The sequence below is a fragment of the Anopheles funestus genome, chromosome X, assembly GCF_943734845.2.
Source record: "Anopheles funestus chromosome X, idAnoFuneDA-416_04, whole genome shotgun sequence".
NCBI lineage: Eukaryota > Metazoa > Arthropoda > Insecta > Diptera > Culicidae > Anopheles > Anopheles funestus.
In genome coordinates this window covers 16433945-16451466 of record NC_064597.1, presented here as the reverse complement: position 1 = coordinate 16451466, position 17522 = coordinate 16433945, and the positions used below count along the sequence as shown (strand labels likewise).

Genomic DNA, 17522 nt, shown 5'->3' with positions numbered 1-17522 from the left:
GACTCTGCCAAAAGGTCCATAATTGATTGACGATGGTTACAAGACAGGAAAAGGACACCCAAGACACCACATGAGAATAGATGCACACACACTTACATAGATATAGATTGGTGAGGGTTATTACGACACGTTTAGCACGACACGGTGGCGTAACGGTCGCTCAGACGCTCAGAACATCACTTTCACTAGGGAGTTTGGCAAGAAACGTGCCTGGACGTCCGGAACACTCACACATCGTGTCGTGTCTCACGCAGGCGAATAGTAGTTGATGATCCACACACCGCGGACAAGCTTAGTATAGTGAAAGCTGTCCACCGGGGCACACATCTCTAGCAGCAGTAGTAGCAGAAGTAGTAGCAGTAGCGCTACCAGTAGCAATGATGGACAATGGTGAGAATAAGGCGGCCGAACCGCTGTACGCCCGGGATGCCGAAACGGCCGACGGTGGTGTATTTTCAAAGAAGAAGGAAGATCCCAAGTGGGTCCGGGTGATCGTGGTGTGCATCTATCTGTTCACGGTGTCGTTTGCTGCGTTGCTCCTATCGCTGTACTACATCTTCTTCTGGACGCCGAAAATTGAACCGTACGAGGAAGACAGCCCCGAACGGTTAACGGGGTGCGATCAGGGCGACTAGCGGATCCTTTTCAACATGGTGCGCAACAAGCAACAATCAATCCATCCAAATGTAATTGCAGTTAGTAGTTTTAAGGTGAGTTTGGGTCGCGATTTATAATTGTTGATAATGGCGAGCAGTGTGTGTGTCGTTGTACAACTCTAGTGGACGAAATAGAGAAATTATGCAACACACTAACGTCAGGGAGTCCCAAGTACTTCCGATACCATTGACCATAATAGGATTAACGGTGTACGTTACATAAAACATAGCTCTTGTATGTTCACCACTGCATTAAAGACAGGACATTACGTATAAATATGTCTAACTAATAACCCGAAAGGGATGGCAGTATGCACGCTTTTCTATCATGTAGATTGTGTTTTTAAATTGGTCAGCAAACAACGGTTAAGATCGATCAAGCTTTATTACCATGCGAGATCCCCAGAGTCAGACTGCCGTAAAGTTAGTAGTGTAGCAGAGTACGATTGAGAAGCATCCCACAGTAATGCCTATTTATCAATCTTGTAAACGCGTTCTTTAAATAGTTTTCTTAGTGCGAACTTTGGAGTGTAACCTACTCTCTTATCATACTCTATCAGAACCCAACATATCAATTTAATGACACAATTGTCTTTTATGAAACAAATTACAAACATCTCTACATCTCACCAAGTCAGGTGATTTGATCTTACAGACTATGACAAAAGGCAAGATCTCTGCAGATAATGTCTAAATTGAGTGTCTAGGTTTATAACGAGTATTCATTAGTAGGCTTGAACGGTAATCTAACGACATAAATTCCTTAAAGTGAAGACTATCTCAATTTGAAAGATGTAATAGAGTATCCACTTTTGGAGTTCTTCAATCCAACAGAGCTCTTTTATTGCTTTGACGTAACAACCATGTTTATAGAGACTGGCCCTTTTATCGGTTTCCGATATCTGGAGCACGTGGTTCTTAGAGAACCATCCGGAAGAGATTTTCCGGATAAAAAAACTCTCAATTCAACAAAACATTGGTAACAGATTTCTGTTTTCTAGAATCAAACTACACTTATTCTGCAACTACTACATTAACAAATCATATTAACGGAAAACATAAAAATCTTTTAGATGCTTCTCGCTATCTGCCAGCCTATTGTTGTTCCTGCCAAAAGCGGCCGGATAGGGAGAGGGTTATGCGAGCAAAGGTAGGTTATGCGGTCGAGATTTTCATTCCGTTGTTTTCCCGCTCCTGCGGGAAACACTCTCTTGCGCTCTCGCAGCATACGATACAAAAGAAAACCGCGCACATTTGCCACCATCACATTGTGTGCATTGATTATGGGAGTTTTATTTTGTTTCCCTCCCTGTATGGGAGCGAGAGAGTAACCGGTTCGTTTTACTGGGAAAATCTGGAGCATATTTTCCCCCAGTAAAGTACGCGTGTGTAACCAAGAGGAAGTTTGGCCCATCCACCAAGTGAGCTAGGGAGCACTTTTTTGACAGTGTCTAGAGCAAAACCCGATAGCGCATTATACACAATTTGTCGTTGTTCACTGTTGTGGCGTTTTTGTTAGCGTGCAGAACAATTTTCCGTGCAAATTTTCAACGGTAACAGAGAGTGGTAGATGTAGTGAGCAGCAAACCATTGCGGGGTTTTTTATTTTGGTTTTGTTTCGGTGCTGTTCCCTGCAGGATGCAGTAACGCAACATCCATCAAGGATGTAAAACGTGTGCACCGAACCGCGTAAAATCCACTTCACACAACGTTTCAACCATCAACGAATCGTCAAGCATCACTGTACGATTGGCGACACGGAGGGAAAAGTATCACTTGGCTGGTTCCTTGGCCGCACCAATACAAGGAGTCTGGTGGTGTGGAAGGTTTGGGCAAAAACCATATGCTCTTTAAACGGCTGCGATGCGCAAAACGTAAAATGTAAATTTATTACCATCAAGAACAAACATAAAACAGATAGCAGCGGTTCCGGCCGCGCTTACTTTTCCACTGCACCGTGCTGTGTAATTTGGTACCATGTGTGCCTGTTGTGTATGTGTGTGATTGTGTTTGTTTTCCATATTGTCTATAAAGACGAGCTCGTAAATCGTTTTGCTACGTTCTAGCCGGGGCAGGCAAATGCATTTCCCGGTTCGATCAAAGCGTGCGCCTATAGCTCGGGTGTGGAAGACATTCCTAAACCATAAATCCAGCACATTCCTCCCGTACGGTAAAGGTATATGAGTGAGTGCTAATAAAATCTGTTCGCAGCGATTTGTGGACCGTAAGTGGTGGTAACAAAAAAAAACACAAAAAGCCGATGAAAGGATGTGGAAAATAATTAGCTTGCTTTCATCACGGCTGTATAACTTGAGCGGAATGCTTAACCTAATTTCGGTACATCGTACTACAAAAGGGCAGGAGCTTATGTCTATGACGTTTCCTTTACGGTCAGCTCACTGACCTACGGCATATTGAAGGACGAGTGCGTGTGTGTCTCTTTATGGATGTGTGTTCATTGTGCGTGTGTTCTTAATTGAAGTAATCCATTTAAAGAACGGTATCAAATCAACCTTATCTAACCGTTTTTTTCTATTACCAAAGCTAGACTGAATACAAAGTAGGATAATAACAGACACTTGAAAGATAACACACTTATCTTGCATCAAGGACAAAAGCGAGGACGAAAGTAAGGATAAATCCCCCACCACCCGCAGCAAACAAAAAAATTTGCTCCACCAGCATCCATGCGAGGTCTCCTTTTGACTTGTTCCGTTTTTCAATCGAGCGACCGCGCAACGGTGGTTTGGAAAAATCAATAATTATTTCCACGCGCGTACGTAATTAGCCGTACGAAACGCGAAACAATTTGAGCTTATTTGTATGCGGTCAAAGAGTAAGCATACAAAATGGTAGATGGAAATAAGTAAGTGTATACAACGGTAATAGCAAAGTTGATATTGTTGTGATGTAATCAAATGAAATCACGATGCAACCAAAAGATATGTAAAAAGTAATGCGAGTACGATGATGTAAAACTACTTAATTGTGCCTGTTTTTGTTCCAAAAGGGAACGGGTGGGAGGAAGGAAAACCTGGCCCTCGAATGCAATTTAAATAGTTAGTGAAATATTTCTTGCGCTCACATTACTACACGCTGGATGAAAAATAGCACACAGCTGTGTGTAGGTCCGGTACAGAGTTTAATGTGTTTACATTTACTGTCACGTATGGAAATCTTAAACCTATGTAGGCGGTTGTTCTGCGTTTGAACGAGACAAAAAACACACACACAGACACGTACCCAGTCATGCACTGGATGCAGTGGAATATAGAAAACTATCCACCGTTACTGGTTTCGTTTAATTTTCTAAAAGTAAAAACAATTACATTAGTTGAAACACATTTCCTACCTTTGCACGTAGCCCGATGCGATAGACGGGAAAGATAATACTCACCATGAGCTACACGGCGGAAGAGAAAATTAAGCTCGCGGGCGAAGACTCGAAGGATCGGCTGTACGAGGCGAAGCAGAATCAGAAGGCGATACGCATCCTTACAGTAGCGGCATACGTACTGTGCGTATCGCTTGTCGCTATCATGCTGTCGCTGTACTACATCTTCTTCTGGGATCCGAGCACAAATCCGATGCAGCAGAAAACGCAAACGATCGGTTGGTGCTGCAACGCACACTTTTGTCGCGTAGCGGAACGTTGTTGGCTAGGGTAGCGATTTAAATTAACAATGTTTCGGTTTTTTCTCTCTCTCTCTCTCGATTTCGCACCCCTCAGATACCCTTATCATACCGGATCACCTGGCAATACGGTTGGCGAATCGCAGTGAGGTGCCAGCGAGCCGCTTTTTTCACAGCTTCTACCAGCACCTGGTGCAGGACCGGGTGGTCAAGATTAGAAAGGAGGTACAGATCTCGGAGTCGACCAATCTAACCAGGCTCATTGAGCTGTACCATCAGCAGCAGCAGCAGCAGTACAAGCAACGACGTCCGGAGAAGCTGGCCCGCAAACATGCAATGCACCGTGGTTCGGGCGGTACCGACGGTCAGCTGTCGTATCAGGTGCAGTCCGAACAGCAAAGTTCGGTTAGTGACGGTCCCCGGTTGAACACGGACGAGGACGATGGTAGCGATGATTATGAGCAGAGCGGTAACTACGAGCTGTACTCTAACCACACCACCATACAGCTCGATGCGGACGAAACAGAGCAACAGTGAAGGAAAACCTTTGACCGAACAATTCTCCCATAAAAAAGCAAATAACAAAAGCTGCACAGCTTAGTGCACCCGGAAAGTATACAGGATTAGTGCCCGTAAAAAACACACACACCCACTATACACCATATTACAGGAAACGCACACACGTTTTCATACGATTTTTAATGCACTACCAACACGGCTAGAAAAGACACCGCATGGGAGTACGGCAAGGGAAAGGAGTGCGTATGCGGAAGAAAATTTGAATATTGATAGCAGAAGGGTTAGTTACTCTGATTCTGGCACGGACTTTCACGCGCTTCCGCAACGAATCACTACATTGCACAGCGCCGCCAGAATGTGGCTGGGGGTGTGGTAGGAAATGAAAAATGTTTGGGAGTTAGTAACTTTGTGGCCTAAACGATTAACGTGTGTAATCTCTCCTTCTAACCAAATATAATATGGTTACCCTCCTTTTTGCTTACGAGTTGACGAAACTTTTTCTTCTACTAATGTGGTGCTCCCCTTCTAACGAAACAAGCATGTTTCCACTGATCTAGCAGGGTATTCGAGTTCTAGTGGTACAATTAGAGCCATTTCTGGATTCTGTTCAAGTTAAACTTGAATGTCTAGAGGTAGATTTATAATCTCTCCAAAGTTCTTCAAGTATCAAGGGAGAATCGACAGCTTGCAAGAGTTCTAGATAACGATCATTAGCCGTGTCCTATCTCGTACATCAGCATTGCTTGGAAAGGGGATGAAATTATTCGTGACGTTATTTTTAAAATCCATAATTTTAATGAATTTCCTTAAAACAACAAAATGGTGATATCGAAGTGTACTTCCAAGAAAAGAAAAAAATCAACTAAACTAACGTCCTTATGAATTCATTGTATCCTATGAAAAATACAAATTCGTGTTCAGAATTCAGTAAAGCCAATACTCTAAGTAATAGAGTAAATGCTACGAGTTTACTACTTCCCTGGAGGAAACTGTTCAGGATCTAGCAATTTTCACTTGGTTCTCAATATCTGAGGAGCAACTCTATGTCTCTGTTTCTGTGTCACTACATATGAGTAACGTATCGACCTTTCAAATTCAAAACTATCTTAACTAAACCATGCATGAGGTGTTGTCTATTCTATTATTTTTCTAAGCGCAATGAAAGATTTTAAACCCATCTCACTTAAAAGCTCATCTTGAATAGAAGCCAGAAATGGATCCCGCTTCGCCACTTAAACTCGAATCCCTCAGTTGATAATTTCTCAACAACAAAATTTTATCCATCCCACGCACTGACGAATACTAGACGACTGGGTACATCTTCCTTACAGGGTGATGAGTTTGTTTTCTTTTGAAAGAAGAAAACCAAACTCTTGCAATAAGATAAAACGTTAACGTGAAGATGAAACCAAACCGGTTAGCACCAATCCAGAAAGTTTTATCACGAAAGATATTTTAAATATATTAAACGGTAGTACCTTTTATGGTAGCGAACGCAGCAGCAGCAGCAGAACAGTGTATAGAAGGTTCACGATGCTATTTTGCTATGTTGGTTGTAGAATGAAACGAAGGAAGGCTTGATTGATGAGGGCTCCGTTTTGCTCGGCGGCAGCACAACACACGCCTGGGGGCTTGTATTTCTATATAGTTTATATACAAATACACAATGTATCTCTGGTCAACCAATCCAGCAGCTATAGTAAACCAACAGTAACCCTGGCAAACATACTTAATATTTACTAAAACAAAATAAAGAGTTTTTTCATTTTTGTTTGTTCTGAAACACAACGCGCATTCACTGCAGACGAGTACTAGCGTGCGTTGCTTTCTTCCCGAATTTCAGGCTCCCGCAGACTAATCCTCTTCATCGTCGTCCAATTCGTCCGCAAGGGTGCCACTGTCGTCGATCAGCTTCTTGAGACACTCCTTCATCGACATGCGGTCCAGATTGCACACCTCACTGAAGCTTGCCTTTGTTAGCTTGCTCGCCATCTTGCGCATCTTTTCCTCCTTTATGAGCTTACGCGCCTCCTTCAACCGGCTGGTGGATTTGCTCGTCTGCAGATAGGACGCAAGCTTGGCACGTTCCGCTGACGTTAGCGAACCGTCATCAGCTTCCTGTTCCTCGTCGTCCTTTGTCGTGCCCGGTTGATTGATGCTATCCGAATGGTCGGTTGCTTCCTTCGCACCAGCACGCCGAAGCTTTAGAAGCGGTAGCATAGTAGGTCGTTTGTAATAAGTCCGATAGGCTGCGTTCGCGAAGGAGCTTCGTTTCCGTCTTTCCGGTCGCTTTTCTTCGTCTACCGTTTTTACATAATCTTCCTTATCGTCATCATTGCCTGGCACTGGCTGCTCGTCACCATCAGTTACATCATCTTTCTCTGTTTCTCCCTCCTCCTCTTCGTCTTCCTCTTCCTCTTCATCTTCCTTTTCTTCCTCATCCTGTTCCGAAAGAGGCACGGGTGTTGCGTCATTAAATGCATCTTCGCCACTACCTTCCAACACGGAAGACCACCGTAACCGATCGTTGGCGAGATCGTACCGACGGCGCATAATAAAGATGCATGGTTTGGTTTTAATTTTCACCGGTAGCACCGACCGGTACTGCAATCCGATACTGTTAAAGCACTCGACAAATTCAACAATTTCGTGCGTTTGCGATAGGACGCGCATCTTGTCGGAATATTTATCCTGTGCCTCCGTTAGCAGATAGTCAAACCGGTGCAACATTTCGTCGTCGGGCCGTAGGTTCTCCAGTTTGCTGTAGCTATAAGAAGGGAGCAAGCAGTAATTAACAGACGATGGATGGAAAACCAAAGCATGCGTTAAGAAAAACGTACGTCCAGTCGGGATTAATTTGAGCGAATCGCGAAACACCACTTTGGGCAGACAGGTTGTCGATATGGACGGATATGTTCGTTTCTCCCGCTGCAAGGCGATGGAATCTGATGGAAGAAGAAAAAGTAATATAGGGATGCGCGAAAAGGCACGTCCACCAAACGCAGTAAGGATTACCTAGAGATGGCTACTCCACCGGGATAGTTAGTACCGGCCACCAGTAGCAGAAACATCGTGAGCAGTGTGTTCCCGAACAGATGACCGATACATACAAACGAAAGAAATTTGTTCCACAGACTCTTCTGCCGATTAAGCCACCTACAACAAAAAGTGTGGAAGAAAAAAAGATTGTTAATGGTTTTGTTCTTTGCTTGCGAAAGTGAGCGTATCTTACAGCCGATTGCACGCACAAGCGGCAGCCACATTAAACAGCGGAAACACGTAGATAATAAACCTTAGCTCCTTGTGCGGTAGGCAGGAAAACAACAGCACAAACACAACCGCAGGCACAACCAGTGACCGTATGCGTGTCTCCAGGTACAACCCCAACGGTACAAACACGATCGAAAGACCCATCGCACGTGGCAGCGCGGAATAAACGTACCACAGGAAGGGCGAGGTGCCCCATTCGGAGCTTTTGTTCTGCACAGTGTTGAACCAAAACACTTCCGCTTCCGGCCATAGTAGCCGGCGCCAGAAATAACTATCGACGGTGACAGTGAGCACGACCAGAAACACACCGGCCGGTATGGCGGTGCGCAGGAAGACCGACAATGAGATCCGCTTGTAGTAAATATCGTACAGTAGGTACAGACCGAGCAGCATCGCTAGTTCGGCACGGAATATTATGATTGCCGCACCGGAACAAACGATGAAGCGTTTGACGCACCGGTTTAGCCAAAAATCGATTGCAAGCAGCACTAGCGGTAGGGCCATTATATTCGGAAGGGGCCGGCTCATGTAGAACATGAAATGGAACTGAGTGGCAGTGATCAGCATAAACCACACACCGACCGTCACGCCGAACTTGTGAAGGATGGTCACCATTAACCGATTCCAAGCAAAAACGACCGTGGCGGCGAGTGTAAATCGCACTGTAAATGGGATAAAAAAACAGTTGTTCAGAGTTGTTTCTTTTCGTATCCGAAGTATAAAAAAAAGAAAATAATTCTATGTGAAATACCTGCATACTGCATCCAAAATTTGTTGATCTCGAACATTTCAAGCAGTGTTGCGATTGGCGTCACCAAGAACGTGATGAACAGCGGTGCCAGAAAGGTGCGTGGCACCACGCCCGGAAACTCATGATGATCGTACTGGTAATCGGTATGATGGTCACATTAGATATCACTTTTCACCAAAATTGCATTCCCCATAGATCCCGTACTCACCTCGGTAAGATTCGTCCGGTGATAGAGCAGATCGTGTATCGCCTGCAGGTTAAAGCTCTCCTCAACCTTCGTGAATGGCGTGTACACGCAGTGGGCGGCTGCAATCAGAAACACTAGCACCGACATCGTCCCCACGGTGTTGCTGCTACCGGGCCACGGACATAGAATATGTGCGCGGGTCCGATGTTTAGAATCGATCGACTACTAATCCACCGTGTATATCAAGAACCAGCCCTGGGAAAGGTCCTTTTAGCCTCGAATGTTTTCCTGCGTGTTCACTTTGTTGGCACTGTGTGTAATTGTATTGATCTGCTGTTGCTGCTGCTACTGCAGATGCTCCCGTACGGTGACAAGCGTTCAAATGTGTCGTAGCGAAGCTATTTTTACTAGCAGAACACGTCTAAAATAAACTGCGACAGGCGCATCAACGCATGGGGCTTGCCAGATGCGGCCAGATGATGTGGACGGGAGAAGAAAACATAACTCACATTATTTAGCCAAAACGCGTCATGGGTATGAATCCTTTCCGGTGTTTTTTTTTACTTTGCTATTATGTCCAACGTCTTACGTTTCCATTCCACCGCAAACTTTGTTGCATTCAACGAATCCGATTAAATGTGGTTGATTGCTTGATATGGCACGATAAGGGAAAAAGAATTCCCGTCCTTAGTGAGTGCTTTTCTACAATTTGTGCTGGAACAAAAAGGAAAAATTCCACACAATCAATTACCGAGTGCAGTCAGAGTCTCTTGCATTAAGCATATCCACTTCTGAATCCATGAACTAAGCTGTGAAAATAACAAATACGGTAGAAAAGTTCTCACCTGCACCAGCGGGACCGGCGGGACGTGCGTGCAAACGGGAAAAATCTTCTAAATGAGCAAAGCTCAAAATAAACATCACAACAACAAAATACCGGACCGGTTGATTTTCTCGTGGGACCAGATGTCAACATGAAAACGTCAGCGCAGCAGCTGATGGCGTCGACAAAGATGACGTTTCGTTCCGCTATTGTTTATGTCGATATTGATGAACAGTGGTCGTTGCATAAAAAATATGGGTAGGATAAATTATTTAAGTATTTAAGGTTATGATTCGCCTTTCGTATCCTAATTCAAAACGTTCAATGTGTTTCCCTGTTTTTATAAGTCCATTAAAATAAAGTTGATGAAATTTGAAATCAATATGAGCATGTGTTGCTGCAGGTTGAATGCAGCTATTGTATGCAATTTGTTTCATGATGCAGTTTATAGCATAGTTTGCTATAAAATAATCATTTATTGTAAAAACTCGTAAGGATTGAACACGTTCAAATCAGTTACATCATAACTAATAATCTTTTTACCTGTAACATAACTTCCGAAATAAATATTTTCGTAGTGCAAAAGAACAATTAAATCTGCTCCAGGGTTTCTAGCCCTACCGGGACTCAACATTGCAGCCTGGAACACTCATCACATCTGTATCCCGCACCAAAACCCAACGATTTACTCTGTTCGGCACGTAGATAATAACTCATGTCCACGGTTCACGCTGTCACTTTGGCTCGACCCCGATCTCCACCAAGTACGGGAATGGAATGTAATTTTAAAACGACTGCATTTGTCCGAATGCACCCGTGCCGGGGAGGACCCCCGAGTGGCAAAATGAATTATTACCGCATTGAGCACAAGCTTAGATTCGCATCCGTTGTTGGGTTGGGCACTGATGCAGCAGCAGCACGACCGCTCCCGGAAACGGCACCTCCGTCCCGTCTCCCAGGCCCTTTTTTAACTCCCTTGCCCGAGAGCTGTTACGATTCCGCGTCCTTGTGGCCTGGTCACTCTCAATCACACGCCGGATAAAAAAGCGCATCGTAGCGGTAATTGAAAAATTCAAATTTTCTAATACTTCCGGCGCGCGTGTGCGAGTTGACACCGGAAATGGGTAGAAAAAGAGTGATAAAAAACCATACACACACATACACGGGGGAACGTACAAGGGGAGAGAAACCTATTCCAAACGAGGGTGACTTGTGTCGGGAGACACTGTTTCCAATTCTAGCGCTGCGTTTGAGCTATTCGAATGAAGGTTTGGAATTGTAATTTCCTGTTCTACTGGTGGATGTCGATCGAGACGCAATGGCGGCACAACGCACCTGCCACGTGGTTGCATTGAGTGTGGAAAAATGAAAGTGGGAAATGACACAATCTTCCTTCTTCTTCTTTTGTGGTTTTTTCTTCTTTACAGAAGCAAACGATACCGAACCTTTAGTCAAGGTTATCTTAAAGTTTGACAAATTTATTCTCTTCCACATGGATGGTTAGAAAATAAAATGAAACGTAAAACGTGCCAGGCTGATTTGTTTCTTTCCAAAAGAAAAGGGAAAAACAGAACAACTACTAAACGAAAAAGTCATTTTCCTTTCCAAACTTTCCGGCTCAGTCATCGTTAGGACTACCAGAGCAATCATATCCATTCAGTATGTCTTCCAGTAGTGAATGTGCGGGAGAGGTGGTGGAGGGCGAGATAGCATAATAAAATTTTCCATCCCAGTTTTCCACCACCTCTTATAACCGGATGAGAGGAAGAAGAGGAAAAGGAGAAGAAGAAGAAGAAGGAGGGTAAGAGGAGAGAAAGGGGGGAGGGGGGGGGGGGTTTTCAGCAGAAAAGAAGAGTAAATGTCACCCTCGTTGTAACTCATTTTTTATCAGCATCCTTAGCCCAGACTGCTTGCGATACCGAATTTCCCATTTCCTTCCTTGGAATGATGCTCGTATATCTGTATGTGTGGCTATAAAATGCTCCTTTCCATTCCCCAATCGTTTACTGTCTTGCTGTCATCGTCTACTATTTTTCGTGGTTTTCTCGTGACACCACCGAAAGGTAAGGATATTTCATTTTCCAAACCTCCACATGAAGTTCTAGTTACACTAAGCATGAGGTAATACAAGTATACACACACACGCGCACGCACACATACACACGTGCGCGTAAATGGCAGTCAAGCGTAATGATCACTGGAGAGGACATAATCTCTTTCAGCTGCGCTACAAAACGCTTTCGCTTTTCGTTTTTCCCGAGCGTTTGATGGTACGAGTAGCCTTCAAGAACCGGGTATAAGATTATAGATGGAGGAGGGCGGGGGGAGGGAGGGACGAAGAGGAAGGAGGTGAAGCAATGCATCCTTTCATGCCTGCAAATTGACACGTGCGTGCGTGCGTGTACTACACCGAACCGGGTACATCACCACCCCCTGGTATAAGTGTGTGTGTGTGTGCTTCGATATTTTCTTCCTATTTTTTAACCGTACCCCACACTGCGAAATTGCTTTTGATTCGTTTGTCCCTGTTTGTGCTATACGAGAATGTCCTTCATTTTTTTATAGAAGAACAGATTCTACTTTCTTTTATTATCACCCTTTTTACCGCCCGTTAGTATTTTCCTATTCCTCCCACACCCAAGATAGAGGCAAGCATTCCCCAGAGAAGGAACGAGGAGTTTCAGTGATTTTTCTGGCACGCGATCGTTTTTTTTCTGTTCGCTTTAAACGACTTCAATCACCTTTTGAATATAAACCGGTTGGGTGGGAGAAAAGGTAAGAAAAGGATTGTTTTGAGAAATATAACCTCCAACTCTATCCGCAACAGATTTCTCGGGATGTCGCTGAGAACATTTTAACTCTCTTATTTGCACTTCCGGTTATGGATATGATTGGAGTGCGCCGCACACTAGTGAATGGGAATCAGGAGTAGATTCACGACTTCGACGCTGAAAAACTGAATTTCGAAATCGACTCCGAATTACTCCGTGTACTTCGGACAACTCTAGACTACTCGCGACATCTTCGGAACCCTTGGAACTAAATCAAACATTTGCGGAGCGACATCCATACTCTCAAAGGCTCAGATCTGCTCATTTTCAAGAGAATCATTCGTTTGCCATAGATATTTCAGTTTATCACTATTCCCGACAAGAGATTCCCGTTCGTGTTCTCGCAGTTATCTTAAGTATTTTGACAAATCTCCAGGTTGTTTGAAGAGTTTCCTTCGTATTTTCCAACAGCTTTAACAAATTGTCCACATCTTTTCAATCGGAATTTCCACAGCTATTATCTAGTTTCTATGAACTTACCAGCCATATTTTATGACTTTTTACTAAATTTAGTAAATGCTATAATGAGCTAATTTTGTCTTGCGAATTGCATAATTGTAGGCGTTTTTTACAATGTGTGTCTAGCTATACTGTTTTATTTGTATGTTCCGGTTCCCTTTTTTAAAGTTATAAAGCGTGCGTTTCTTTTAAAAAGTATGCAACAACTAGGTGTATTTTGTTCGCATCGTCTGTCTCCTTTAACACCTTCCCTACGCATAATTACTTCAAACGGTTTTTGCTGAAACAAAAAGCACAGTACGTAACATCGGAGTCGGTTTTGGCGTGAGCAGTTAGTCTCACTAATAATATCCTTGGTTTTACTACCCCTGCCTTTTTTGCTTCTTCTTTTAGTCGAAGGGATCCTCGTCACCCACACTGAATGGGGAATTTTTGTATTGCACTGGCTGTGGTGGATACAATTTTCATGCTAAATTATGTAGGGAAGCGTAAAATGTTTCACTCTTGAAAAACGCAAAAAACCAACCGTAACCACGATTCAAACGAAACGTAGCGAGTTTAGGGCCCGACTGGACGTCTCGACCATCGTCCGCCCTTTGCTGTCCTACCCGTCCCCCCCCCCCCCCCCCTCCCTTCACTCGAACGGTGTCAAAAAGGCTGGTAGTCAAATACGGTGCGCGCAATGGGGAAAAGCAACTATGTACGGGTACGGTAGAAAGTACAAACGCGCTTGCTAGGTACATTTTATTTACGCACGATATCATTTTGAAGGCAGCGCATTTCACATAACCACCATTACAACATTTTACAAGAGGATGTTGGGGGTTGCTTGATGGTGACGGTGAGACAGAAAATGAAGGGTTGTTATTTTTTATCTTCCTACTCCTTATTACTGGTTCTGTTGTTGTTAGAAATTTCCTTTGATGCGTTCCGTAAAGATGTTGCCAAAGGTACACAACAACATGGACGCGCGTGCAAGCGATTGGGTGGTCTCACCTAATCTTCCTAGCACAACCGCCCCTTCACAAGCTCCAAAACCAAGAGTGTTTCCAATTTGGCCGGCCATTGGCAACAGGGAGTCCCTTTTTCTGGTGCCGAAGCAAACTACCCCGGTGCATCAGAGAGGATGAAATGATTTGATTATTATGCACCCATGACGTGCTCCATACACTCCTTTTGCCAACGCGCACGGGTGTCGCACTCGAATTAATTATCTCCTTCGCCGGTTACCGTTCGTATGGGCGCGGGGTAGGTTGAAGCTATACCGTGTGCACCGGCAGGACTTTACGTCGCTGCCCAGCATGCGGTGGATTGATAAGTTACCGTCGCACTGCGAGTGTGCGTGTCCGCGTTTGAACACAATCCGTACAGTGTTTGTGCGTTTCCGCTCAATTTCAGCGGATGAACCGCTTGATGGGGTGTTTCTGTTTCTATGTGGTTTATCTTTTTTTATGTTTTGCGCTACCATTTTGTCATACACTTTGCAAAAAAAGAAAAACAAGGAAAAAGCGTATGCGAATGGGGAAATCGAAACCATCACGAGCGCTCGAACGGTGGCACTAATGGGGCATATTATATTTATCTTTTGCAACAAGTTGACAGCGTACCATCAACTGTCATCAGGATCGTTGTGTACCACCACCACCATCACCATTACCAGTCCCGCCTGCCATCTTCCTTCTTGTTCTGATCGTTTGAGTGTAAAACAACCAGAAACTCTCGTACAGGGAATCTCGTACATGATCTATGAAGTAGACTATCTGGACAAATAGAACACACACACACATCATGCAGAATGATGATGATTTTGTCGTTGAGGTCGAGACGAGATTAAAATAACCGTAATGGTATGCAAGCGCATTCAGTACTATTGGGTCCTCGAGATGAGTTCTACACATGAAGGTAGGATCTTAAAAAGTGCTACTTGCCTATTAAGAACCTCCAAATCCAATGTTCCTAAACCTTCTTCAACGTTAGCAAACACACACCGGTTACTTGGTCATTACAAATCTTTCGTATTTCTAAAGCTACGGTTGAGTAACTGCATTGCAGGGTTCTCCATTGCCCTGTGGTTTGAAAAAAAAATATCTTCAATTTTTTAAATCATAATCGTCGATGAGATAAATAATCGGTTGTTGCGATCTAATAATTGTATCCAGAATTAGCTATTCTTCTTCTTTTGTTCGACCTGGATTATCTCTATCCCGGTAAAAATCGACAAGGGAAACTATATTTTCATCTCATTTTCACATTAAATCTACAAGAACTGTGTTATTTGCAAATCTGTTTTACAGTGGAACGTCGACAATTCGGGTACGATTTATCCATGTTGTTCTGTTGTCAGTGCATGTAGTAATACCGTACTGATATCGGTACGGATTTGAAGCATCTCGAAGGATAATATAGGCACTCTATAGCCTACTCCGTCTCAATACGTCCACGGTGTATGGTAAGATATCTCTCCAAACATCTGAGCTTGTGTATACGGGGAATCCTAACCCGTTGGGAAGATGGGTTATATGGCTAAAGGGCCCAGCCAGCGTCTGTTTTCCACGTTAGTTGCGGCTGGATGTCCTTTCTGTCCTGGCACTTCTCGGATATTATGGATGGAAGGAACTTCTCGAATATTATCGACGTACGGACATATAGTGGAGCAAACGTCGACTCAGACCATTTCCTGGTTATGGTTAAGGTGAGCTATCAGCCCACCCTAAGGATCAACATGGATCGGCTGAGGTAAACTGATGTGATGGGGAAGCGCTGCTGCAGGACAGCACCTTCGTGGCGATGTCCCTCAATAACCAATGTACCCGCATGAGACTCGGCAGAACGTGGAAAACTACAGACTACAGAGCACGCAGCAGACCCAACGCTTCCAGGACAAGAGGAAAGAGATATCGTGTCGGATGAGCGATAGGTGATCTACAGGTGGAAATGTTACTTCGATAGACAACCAGGCGCAGGAAGCAGAGTAGAGCACAGCTTCAACAGCCAGTATGGTGATAACGAAGTGCCCTCGCCTCTATGGGCACGAGATGCTGTACTAATCTAATGGAAGACGCCAATACACTCGCCATTTTCGAACGGCGGATGCTAAGGGCTATCTTTGGAAGTGTGTGCGAGCAGGACGTGTCGAAAAGGAGAATGAACCATGAGCTAGCTGAGCTGTTTGGCGGTACAGGTGGATCAGGTGGAGTCGAACCTGTCGGAGATCAGATGCAGCCGTTGATGAAGGCCTGCAGCCATAGACCGAGTTAAACGAATCGGAAACTTGGCCTTGTCTTCACGACATGTTCAACCCTGGGTAGGCCAAGAAGAAGAAGATATAGACGATATTTTCGAGATTACCACTGTAAATACACACAAGTGTATTGAGTTAGGGACAACTTCTTGTAATTGCAGTCGATATGGAAAATTCTAAGTTACACGGTAAGAATTACATATCTTATCGGACGTATTTCCTTGGGAAGTGCATGATAAAAGAACCCTGCATGAATCGCTTTAAGTAACGCTTACCGCACTACACAAAGGTTTGTGCGTTCGCAATTGCTAAGATATTTTGGCATCTCGCGATACACACTGTTGCGCGGGTCGGCAACCTGACAGACCCTGCTTCTGGCTGTCAAATGGAAGCAAACGCCAAGCAGTGGAGAACGAGCGTGAACCACTGGAACGTCACTGTTGGCGGGCCCGAGCAGGGTTTTTGTTTCGGCGGTAGAAAATCCGAAGTTAATGAGCCGCAAGAGCTAAGGCGAGCACGGACGCGTTACTATACATCCAATTGCGCTGCCCGTGGGTTTGCACTAGCTACAAAAAAAAACAACAAAACGTCCAATATGTGTATTTTGCTGCTGCGCTGCACACGCTGCAGCACCGGCAAAAAACATTCTTTTTTTTTGTTACCTCTTTGTAATTCAACCCCCCTCCTCCTCCCCTCTCCACTCCTCTGATCACTTATTTCCCTTAGGTGGGTAATCGTTCGGGTGAGACGAAGCGCAACCGGTATAAGCCCTCCGGTTGGCCACCGGCAGCGTTTTCTTGCCACGGTGTGGGGGATACGTAGGGGGAGGGAAACGGTAGGTTAAGGTAAGAGATTTTCTCCTTCACAGAGGAAAAGCCGTAATGTGTTGGATGAAGAGTTATAGGATGGACTACATGTAGAAGTAGAAGGAAAGCAGCGCGAGTAAAAACCGCAAATCGATCGTCGAACCGCGAATAACGTCTTCATTCGCGTTTTCCGCTCGAACGGCGAAACGGCTTTCCACTCGCTTTAGTGGCAAACCACCCCAACCCCAACCGGACCATCATCTCTCCACCCCTCCCCACCTTTGAACACCGGGGGTGGCCCTCGGAAAGTGAGACTATTCAAGTTGCTGCTGCTTTCCGACTGAGT

The 17522-nt window shown here is 44.5% G+C and overlaps 2 protein-coding genes across 6 annotated transcripts; one reads left to right on the top strand and one right to left on the bottom strand.

The window, feature by feature from the left end:
- The first annotated feature begins 1867 nt into the window (after positions 1 to 1867).
- On the top strand, positions 1868 to 6596 carry LOC125763699 (uncharacterized). 5 transcript variants are annotated; one of them, XM_049427130.1, is made up of 4 exons: positions 1871 to 2209; positions 2294 to 2537; positions 4021 to 4268; positions 4387 to 6596. In XM_049427130.1, exons 3-4 carry the CDS (start codon positions 4055 to 4057, stop codon positions 4824 to 4826), a joined length of 654 nt encoding a protein of 217 aa, XP_049283087.1. In that variant the 5' UTR covers positions 1871 to 2209; positions 2294 to 2537; positions 4021 to 4054; the 3' UTR covers positions 4827 to 6596. The 5 variants fall into 5 exon arrangements, with proteins under 5 accessions (XP_049283178.1, XP_049283087.1, XP_049283450.1 ...); XM_049427221.1 differs by having other exon boundaries at positions 1868 to 2530; XM_049427493.1 differs by lacking the exons at positions 1871 to 2209; positions 2294 to 2537 and adding an exon at positions 2588 to 2832.
- On the bottom strand, positions 6390 to 10014 carry LOC125763089 (probable Dol-P-Man:Man(7)GlcNAc(2)-PP-Dol alpha-1,6-mannosyltransferase). Its single transcript, XM_049425946.1, has 7 exons — positions 9862 to 10014; positions 9038 to 9730; positions 8830 to 8962; positions 8041 to 8740; positions 7824 to 7964; positions 7649 to 7753; positions 6390 to 7575 (listed from the first exon to the last, which is right to left on the bottom strand). The coding sequence occupies exons 2-7, from the start codon at positions 9161 to 9163 to the stop codon at positions 6663 to 6665; spliced, it is 2118 nt and encodes a 705-aa protein (XP_049281903.1). The 5' UTR covers positions 9164 to 9730; positions 9862 to 10014; the 3' UTR covers positions 6390 to 6662.
- Positions 10015 to 17522: the final 7508 nt, after the last annotated feature.